This window comes from Sinocyclocheilus anshuiensis, unplaced genomic scaffold (genome assembly GCF_001515605.1).
Source record: "Sinocyclocheilus anshuiensis isolate Anshui unplaced genomic scaffold, SAMN03320099.WGS_v1.1 scaffold1501, whole genome shotgun sequence".
Lineage (NCBI taxonomy): Eukaryota > Metazoa > Chordata > Actinopteri > Cypriniformes > Cyprinidae > Sinocyclocheilus > Sinocyclocheilus anshuiensis.
In genome coordinates this window covers 698,354-708,978 of record NW_015544287.1, presented here as the reverse complement: position 1 = coordinate 708,978, position 10,625 = coordinate 698,354, and the positions used below count along the sequence as shown (strand labels likewise).

Genomic DNA, 10,625 nt, shown 5'->3' with positions numbered 1-10,625 from the left:
CAAGCAAGCAAAACACGCGCAACGCGTGCACGTATTTGTACTGGTGCAGAATGAGAGGGAAAAATCGTACAGCGTAGCGCATTTCACACAGGCTGCTAGATTCACTTTCGCAAAGTGAATGCCCCTATAAATGGTTTTATTTTTACGATTTCGTTTTAATCCAAATGATGCGTGTGCATCACACAACAGAAGTGCGCTCTCTTTCTCTCTCTCTCTCTCTCCCTCTCCCTACCATTAAGTAACTTGTGCATTGTTTTACTTGCTTGTTTTTGACATATCCGACCGAACTACAAACTTTCCAGTGATGTCTGTGAGAAAGATATATTCACTCGAAAAGCTCACTCAGCGTGCTTTGTTTATCAGCTCGCGCACATCAGCTATACAGGCGTTAATACTGAATGTTTAACATTATATTCATTGCATACATATACTTCATATACATATACATTCTGCTGTCTGTTGTTCTGTTGTCGGTGTTGTTTGAATATGGCGCTTATCACATGCTGTGTGGTATCGGCGTTTGGTATCGGGGCATTTTAACGAGTACGAGTACAGGAGACCAGTATCGGTGCATCCCTAATAAATATATATTTCATTTACAGTGAAGAATGTGCAGTGTTTTTATTCATTTGATTATTTTATATAATGTATGTACCATTTCTTATTTATTCGACTTTTTTGTCCTATTGCTTTTTTCTTATTGTTATTTAATCGCTGCCTGTTTACTTGCCTTCAGTAAGCTTGAGGTTTTATTAAAATGTTTTATTTAGGCTAATATTAGTTTTTTTTATATTGACAGTGGTGAAAAGAATATCACATTTCTATGGTATCAATTTTTCTTATATATCATAAAGACCTTATTTAATGCAAAATAACTATATACATATCATTACCGTGAAAGAAAATTACTCATATTGTGATATAAGATTTTGGTCATATCACACACCCCTAAGTGTAGCAATCCATGAAGCACCACTCACAACTCACTTTTAATCTAAGCAGCTTTCTGTTGGTCAACACAGCAAATTTGCATGTCCAACTTAAACACGAGTGAAACCCGCATGGAGAGATCCTTCACCGAAACTCCAGATTGTGCAGATACCCAGTAAAATGAATGGATTTCTCCCATAAAATTTTGCCCACAAGCAGTAAATGAGTGCAAGTGAGCAGATCTAGACCGGAATAAATGACATTGTGGACCGGACTTTATGCTTATATATAAAGGTCTGTCTAAATAGGACTACTCTTGGATTCTGGCTTTGATTCGGTAATATTACAAGGCATATTTTTCATGCTGTATCCCGTAGGTGTGCACTGGTGATATCTTGATTAACAAATGCAGCTTTCAAATGTCCTTTCCTGTCGAGGTGCATGGCCGACTGGAGCTGATACAGGATTGGGATATTAATATGAGATGATGTGAAGGTCAAGGTCCAAGACTCCTCCACCCTCAAACACCCTGATGAGCAGACAATAACAGGAGTGAGGGATGAATGCCAGGCCGGAAAGAGGTGTGGACATATCCATTACAATGCACTTTTAAAGAAGATAAATGGGGAGGTATGGTATCATCAGTTTAGAGGATTGATTTGGCTCAGAATGAAAGGCATTGCAGACAAAAGCATACTTCTGTCAGAGCCCGTTAAATTATCAGACTGCAAGTTTCCTGTTGGCATCTACTGCAATCGCATAGGAAAATGATGGCCTGTTTTGTTTATTTTGACTGCAGTGACTGCATGTTACGTCATTTGTGACAACCAATAAGCCAAGAATTCAAACTCTCTGCCAAACCAGGTCATGAATCAAGCGAGGCTAAAAAAAGACTTCAAAATGTTATTGAGGGACAAAATTTCAAGAGAACTTGCCATTTTCAATGAGCTTCAAGAGCTTTCAGTAGGCCATAGCTATTACTAGTGCATTTTCTTTTAAAACCTAGTGAGGTACCTACATAGGCAGCATTTTAAGGCATCATAGGCATGCCCTTGACACAAAGACTTCCATAAAGTAAGCAGCATACCTGTTAAAATATACCTTTGTTTGGCTAAATTTTAAAGCAACAATCCCAGAATATACCGGGACACACAGAAATCCTTCCAATGTTGTTTGTGTTGTCCATTTTTGTTTATCAGAGTACTATCGTTAGCTTAGCTACATACTAACATCAATCTCCAATATTTGTATGTGCTATTTTTATGCTTACTGGAGTATTACGGTATAAGCTTAGCAAAATGCTAGCGTCAAAACTCCAAAATTTGAGCAATGTGTATTTTTATGCATTTTGGATTATTGTGATGTTAGCTTAGCAACATGCTAATGTTAAACTCTAATATTTGTGTGTGCTGTGTTTGTTTATGCCTATTGGATTATTGTGATGTTAGCTTAAAGGCCCCGATATACTTCAAGCGAAATCGAAGAACGAACTGATGTGACGTCATTTCGAACAAAATCCAGCCAAAACTAAGTTTCTTGCTGTTCTCTCCATTTTTGGCAGCACATATATACATATTAATTTAAGCATCACTTTCATCAGAGTGGGCGGCGTCGGGATGTTCGATAACAGTTTACCGTTGCTCACGTATTTCGAACTCCTAAACGAAGAACGAAAAAGAACTTTGTTTTGAGTATATCGGGGCCTTAACAACACGTTAATGTCAACCTCTAATAGTACGCTGTGTATTTTTATGCTTACTGAAGTACTGCAGTATTATCAAAGTCTACTGAAATCAGATGAGAGTTGATTCTCCTGTGTGCTTTCTCTGATGTGCACAATTTGTGTAGCACATGGAGTCGCTGCCTATGTAGTCCATATCGGTTAAGTTGCATTGTATGCTGTAGACAGGAAGGCAGCTCACAAGGTTTAGGTTTTGGAGCCCATGTAAGAGCCCATGTGTTTTTGTAAATCAGTTATTTAATAAGTTATTTAAAAAATAAAGCGATATAGCTCATGTATTTAAATGAAGTGTTCAGGCATAGACCCCTGACTGAAACCTTGAAATCCCCCATATTAAGAACTGTGTCCAACTGTAATACAAATAATTAGGATGCAACACCTACCCAGCATGTCCTAAATTCAATTACTTTGGGCAAAAACAACACACTGTGTGAAATATTCTACCGACTCTGCGATAACCTATATTGGGTTGGTATACAAGCTGATATTTGGGAAGCTGGGGGCAAGAGCATCTTGAAGGTCGATGCATTCTCTCAATATTAATAGGCAAGCACCCCTGGGACTGAGTGAATGATATTTGCTTGTAGTGGCATGAAGACGTGGTGCTATCTTGTTTCGCATGCCACATTTTTATCACGATCCTATCAGCATTTTATCAGAAACGGATTTACCTGCCCTGACATGCATACAAAAGGTGTTTTCACCCACAGTTATCTGAGATAAGACTCTACAAAGCACATTAACCCAGAGAGAAAAATGTAAAATTGACTATATCTATAGATTTCCACATATATTTAAGAGTTGACTTAAGAGAACTCAAGCTGTTAACCTGACCCCAAAACCAAAATAAATCAAAGAAACAAGAAATTAAATGATGCATTCAATTATTTGGGAATATTTTAAAATATTGGATTATTTTAAAATAAATGCAGCCTATTTAAAAGTTTTTTTTTTGTTTTAGTATTGTGACTTTTTTTAATTTTGCATTTATTTAGTATTTTGATGCATATTGAAAAACATCGTAATAAAATTGCTTTTTGTTTGATAAAGCACAAATTTCAAACATTTTGTACTATGATTTTTTTTCCCTTTATATTTCATTAATGAGAAAAAGGTAAGAAATGTGCAAAATGCAAAATAAGAAAGAAAGAAAGCACGTGGAAGTCTAGTCCAGAAACCTTAAATAGTCAGATCTGATACTGACCTGCATCCAGGATGCCCTGAGCCAGGATGGCCCCAAATTTGGCCATCACATCATCGTGCTTGTCGTTGATCACCTTTGAGTAGAGCTGTCGGAACTGGTTCACCTATGGAAAGAAAGAGTCGATGTACAGCTGATCTCTAATATACGACTACCGTGGTTTTCAATTAATCGATGAACGAGAACAGGAAACAACATAGCAACAGCAGCAAAGATGTGAAATCAAAACTGACTTTATTTACTTCTCTTAATAAATGTTTCTGATCTTATGCTGCATTCACAACAACTGTTAATATCACCGTAATTTAAAAGATGGTATCTCAGGTATTTGACTCGGTTCATTTCCTCGGACTCAGAAATTACTTTCTACAACAACGCACAATGTCAATATGAATTCATTTGCAAAATATGCTTAGCAAAATATTGAAGAAACATCTAGATTCTGGTTCAGAGGCAAACACACAGTTAAATGAAGTCTGTTCTAAGGCATTTATGACATTCATAATCTGCTTTCTCTCCCCAAATTCTAAGGCCAGGCTCATAAAACATGTGGCTAGCATGAATTAAAGTCTGCCGGAAGGGATATTTAACAAATGATTGCCATTATTACAACTCCAGCCTTTTATTACACCATAAAACAGGGATTTCAAATCAATTTTACTTTCATGTGGCCATAACATTCGCAGCCCAGTAATAATCATGTGGTAAAACTGAAGGAAAAATCACCCCAAGAAACAAGCAAATGTACCGTGACTACACAACCACATTGAAGAAATGATTCGATGAAGTCTAATATTATAAGAGGTGAATATTTATGACTAGAATCTATAATAAACACGACAATGAGAGACTATTGTTCATTTTCAGTCTGTATAGTCTTCTCAAGCCCACAAAAACTTCCTCGAGCTAATGTACATCCATTTATGTGGAACCTCATTGGTGCAACATGCGACCCACATGAATGTATATTAAGCATTAGCTGTGATTGTGTAACTCTGGGACACATCGCGGTCAGGCAAGGACTGAAAAATACAGTATTTTAAGGCATTATCAGTGCTCATTCACACAGATTATGCATACAAATCCCAGGAGCCAAATAATTAACCCCAACCACCCAAAGTCACGCATTCCCCTTACCTTTGGACAGGTGACCTCCGTCTGCTGGATCATGATCAAAGCAGAGGCGATCAGAGCGCCCTGTCTGACATAATTCACCGGGTCATTGGTCATGGGCTCCAGGAGATTGATTGCTTCCTGTTGAAGGAAATTATCAATGGAAGCATATGAATTATGATTATGGAAAAACAGAAGCATATCCCGACACATGCCGAAAACCACAAATTCATCAGATTCCCAAGTATCTAATCATCTTTGGCTTTTAGGTATAATAATATGGTAGACCTGAAAATACAGAAAGGAAGTAGCTGAGTTAATTTACCTACTTATAATTCACAAGCCATAGAGAAAGAAAGACCATTTTTCCCTCAGAAAGGGTCAGATTGGTTCGTTTAAGGTGTTATTTAGTGCCACATTTGATCTTCGGGCCAAAAGCCAAACCATTTTGTTTTAAAACAGCGCTGAAGGACCAGCAGACTGAAGGACAGCTTCATCCATCAGGCTGTCAGGAAGCTGAACTCCCTCCCGACCTTGCCCCCCCTCCCCTCTTTTGCCCCACGCACCACTGAACTCTGACGGACTGTCCCACTCCCCCCTCCCAAATACACACACACAGTCACTTTAATCAGTCTAAATAAGCTCTTTTTCTCTTCTCCCACTCCCCCCTCCCAAATACACACACACAGTCACTTTAATCAGTCTAAATAAGCTCTTTTTGCACTACAAATCATTATATTTGCACTGTTGTTTACTTCACTGGTTTGCACTCTATCTGCCGTGTGCTGCTTTATATATATTTTTTTTATTTTTTTTAATATCTTTTTTTTAATTTTACCTTATTTGTATATTTGTATATTTGTATAGTTGTATTTTATATTTAATCTGTATATCTGTATTTATGTTCTACTGTTAGTGTTATCTGTATGCACCAAGGGTCTGAGAGTAACGCAATTTCAGTTCTCTGTGTGTATGTGCTGTACATGTGGAAGAATTGACAATAAAGCAGACTTGACTTGACTTGACTTGACTTGACTTGAAGATAGAGCCCAAAATAGCAGATTTGGCACACAGACCACTAAAAGCTAAGGTAACATTACGCAACTTACAGTATCCCATCATTATACATATTTCTGCGATTGAGTCAGCAGTTGTTTGGAACAATTAATTAAAAACAAAACCAGTTTGTTTGACAGATGGAGCGGAAAAGGCATTGAAGCAACTCCTCTAGGCACTTTGTGTCGGCACAACAAAAGCAGACATTATATCACAGTAAAAACAACCAGGTGTATAAATTGCAGACCCAAAGCTGAATTTGTGACCCATTTAAAAGGCCTGACAGAATTGAAAGTGTGGGAGATCTTGGCTCCTAGGCCAGTCCCATTTCCCAACATCGCCACAAAACCGCCCATGACTGTATTTGGGCACCAGAGATGGATTTGGATTAGAGTTATTATATAGTCAAGACCAATCTTCATATTCCATTTTTCCAGCTCACCCAACGAGCGAGTTGAGTGGTAAATGGCTAGAACATCGTCCAAGGTATCGGCTTTAATCTCATCTCCACTCGAGTGGTAAATGTGCCATCTGTGACTCTTGCACTGGTAATGCAATTAGTCACAGAACCGACCTGAGCATGCAGAAGAGCCAATAACTCAGGATTGTTGTAAGACAAGTTCAAACATCTCTCTTGGGGCCTGGCAGTCTTCTTGTCTCATTTAATAATTTTTCAGTTGTCTAACCTTTAACAGTCATATCAGGGTTCCAGACTGTGACTAAAATGGCCACAAATGCAACAACAATGATTAAGCAAAAATTTATGTTGTCGATATATTAAAAGTTGCATCTAGAGTACCTGCATACATCCAGTATACTCATATAAACTAATATATACTATTTAACAAATCTCAACGGCCTGATTTTTTTTTCGTAGCAAAACGTAACTATATTTAATCACAGAACTCTTTAAATTAAGTTATATATACACAAGTATGTCCAACTTTATCTCCATACATACACTATACTCACATAGGGCGAGATATATAGTATCGTCACTAGTGTTGTCAAAAGACCCGGTACTTCGGTACCAAGTTGTAAATTACCGAATATTATATAATAATATATTATACCGTATAATTATAGAATATTATACCGAAACTGGTACCGAGAACCGTGGATTTTCACTGGTATTGGTACCGGATACAGAAATTTTGGTACCGTGACAACACTAATCGTCACAAAAAGTAAACTATTGTCCATCTTTATATTATATGTCCGATTTGTGCACAAATTACGTATAAAAATGTAACAGCATTAATAAATCTAGGTTAATGTTCATTCCTAACATTTTAAGTTGCATAAATTAACATTACAATTATTATTTATTAACAAAAATGAATTCAACAAACTTACATAAAAATACTGGTAACTTTACAAAAAGATTCCTTTTGTTAACAATAGTAAACCACATTAGCTAACGTAAACAAACAATGAAAAATATTTCTAAAGCATTCATTAATCTTAGTTAATGTTGATTCCAAAATGTAATAAAACATTATTAAAATCAAAAGTTGTATCTATTAGTTATTTAATGGACCTGAGCTAATATGGACTAACAATGATCAGCTGTATTTTTATTAACTAATGTTAACAAAGATTAATAAACACTGTAACAAATGCATTGTTCATAGTCAGTTAATATTAGTTAATGCATTAAACATAGATAACAAATGGAACCTCATTTTAAAGTGTTACTGAAATATCTATATACAGAAGGTATATATTTTAAAAGAACATTAACCTAGATGAAAGCTGTTTGAAAGTTCATGACATCTAATGTTCATACTAGGGTTGTGACAATGAGGAAATTTTCCCACCGGTTAATTGACACGTGACAATACCGTTAATACCGGTTTCACCCGGGGGGGGTGGTATTCGTTTGGGGTTTTCCCTCTTTTCCTCGCTTTCCTTCTCTTTTAAATAGATTATAAATGCCTGAGCGCATTTTACTTTCACTTTTGAATTAGCGGCAGTTCGACATCAATTGCTTGAATGGACAACAACAAAACAGTACAACGACAAGCTCACACATATTAAACATAGAACTTTTGTTAACAAACCGAATAAAAATACAGCATGCTATACGCCTAATATAAAATAAATAACTTACACAAAGTTAAAAAAAAAAAAAAAAACTGAAAATCAGCAAACACTGTGAAACCAAATAAATAAGAAACGGATGTAGTTAAAAAAAATAAATAAATTACAAAATCAACTTAGATACACGGCAAAAGTCAACAGGCTTTTCAAAATCCAAAATATCACCAAATGCTTTGGATTTCGCTTCGAAACTAAATCTTCCGCCATGGCCTTATCTGTCTCACCTCACTCTTCTCGTCGGTCAGCTGGACTCACTTCTCCTCACGTGATAAATGAACTCTGACTGCTGCTGCTGATGCAACGGTCATTGAGCAGCCGCGTTCAGTTTTTAATTGTAGAGTCTGTTCTCCAACTGAACTAAATTATTTTTATTACTATAAAAAATCTAAAGGACGGTGGGGGGCCGTAACCGGTGTTGCGGCATAACACCGTCAACACCGACTCACAGCAAGCCTAGTTCATACCATTGTTTACATCAATTTTAATATCTAAATTAATATTTAACCTTTAAAAAAAAGGAGTGTTTTTGTCATGGTACTGAAATTATATCTGTATTAATTAAATTTAATGACAAATTTAAATTATTAAATGCATTAACAAGCTAATTCAATGAAACCGACTAATATCAAAACTCACCTTGTTCCCAGTGCCAGCACAACAGATGCCCAGAGCCATCGCAGCGCCGCAGCGGACGTGGGGATTGTAGCTCTCAGACAGCAGAGAAACCACACTGGGACATTGTTCTGGAGTCCTGTAGACACAAACACAAAACACTTGAAGCGGAGATCATCCATTTCTCAAAACGGTTTATTTGCTCTGACAGTAATACTTTGGATCGGCTGAAGGAATGCGAGGCTTTAGTTCTTTGTTCAGAGTTTATGCAAAGGAAATATTAAACTGGTGCGCAGCCAAACCGTTGTCCGTAACACAAAAGATTCAATCTTGATTAAACAGTGTTTCAATTCATCGAGTATATTTGAAGTTGCACATGAGTTTACTACGAACAATACCATACAATGATCAGAATAGGAATATCAGGCCTTGTGACAAGACTTTCCAGTTTAATATTTTGTACTCATAATAGAATATTTTACTGTTCAAAATGTGGCTCTTTGGCTTCCAATACAATTCAATGAAGTGTAGAGATTCTCAATGAACATAAACTGCCATTTCTATGCTAACTCAATCAGTGTTGAGGAACATTCTCAAATTGCCTTCAGTCAAACTACACTTAAAAAAAAAAAAAAAATGAAATGGCTATATTACAAGGTATAAACACGAACATTAACTACACATTGAAAAGTTGTCAACAGTGTCAATCTTTTGTGTTATTTTTACATAGAATATTTAAGGTTTATGATGAGAATGCATATTCAGATTCTGCAGATTATGTCAAACACTGAATTCTAAAACTCACACCATTTATACCAGATATCATTCTGTGAAAATACCTGCCATATTATTTTCCAGAAGTGTAGTTACAGGTGGGCATGAAAAAGAGAAACACGTCCTTGAAACCTTTACTGCAAGACTAAGTAAACCTTCTGTTTAAGTCTGCGGTGATGGTAATCTTAAACAGCCTGAAGGACTAAATGGCCTCATTTTCCTCATTAAATCCTACTTTGAGACTCCGCTTTGCCAACAATCTCAGATGTCACAGAACACAAAGTCATTAAATTTATAATACAGAATTAGCACTTCTCATTGACTTGACTCTCGAATGAATGAATGAATGAATGAATGTCTTTGTTGTGGCCGATAATGGAAGCAATGGGCGATATTATGATTCTATACTGCTATATACTTGTATAAACTTTCATGTTTAAGCTCCAATCTAGATTCTTAAATGCTTCAAGTGAAATCAGGCATCAAAACATTATCAAACTGCACATAAAAAGATGAGTACCTTTATTTTCTACGGAAACATGGCAATGAAATCTAAGGAATATCTAATCTTTAAACCAGACTAATCAGATCGACATGGATAATTTGACTGACCGATGCCAATATGCTCAAGAGGTTTGTACTAGGTTGGTATAGTTTGTATAATACCAGGTTCACAGTAAAGTGAATTAAACTTCAGTTTAGGTCCAGAGCAACAACAAAAAAAGACAGACAGCATGTCCAGTTGAGACAACTCAAACCCTTTCCGTGAGAAGCTAATCCACAACTTAGCACTCGCATACAAATGCCAACAAGCAATAAAAAAGGATTTGACAATCTTTCATCAGGCTGGAATTAACGTGTTGCGCTGGGTATCAAGGGTTCTGCCGAACTTGGCAAGCTGGCAAAAACAGTTTCAACATTGAAGTTGGGAACCTTCTGTACAAATACAAACCTCTGCCAGGGTCTTATGCTCATCCACGGTCATTTATTCAATCTAATCCTGACTGGTCATTTGGGTTTAGAGTAGAGATGCACCGATCGACAGGCCAGGGACCAGAATAAAACGATTTCCCGCATGATCGGGCCGGATCGGTC

At 36.7% G+C, this 10,625-nt stretch overlaps 1 protein-coding gene across 1 annotated transcript in view; it reads right to left on the bottom strand.

The window, feature by feature from the left end:
- Window positions 1–10,625, bottom strand: part of LOC107698053 (26S proteasome non-ATPase regulatory subunit 1) — a 44,325-nt gene that overhangs the window by 7,793 nt on the left and 25,907 nt on the right. Inside the window, exons 17-19 of the mRNA XM_016498966.1 lie at window positions 8,781–8,895; window positions 5,010–5,126; window positions 3,876–3,978 (exon numbers count right to left, since the gene is read on the bottom strand). Of these exons, the coding sequence (XP_016354452.1) occupies window positions 3,876–3,978; window positions 5,010–5,126; window positions 8,781–8,895 (335 nt within the window). The remainder of the gene's footprint in view (window positions 1–3,875; window positions 3,979–5,009; window positions 5,127–8,780; window positions 8,896–10,625) is intronic.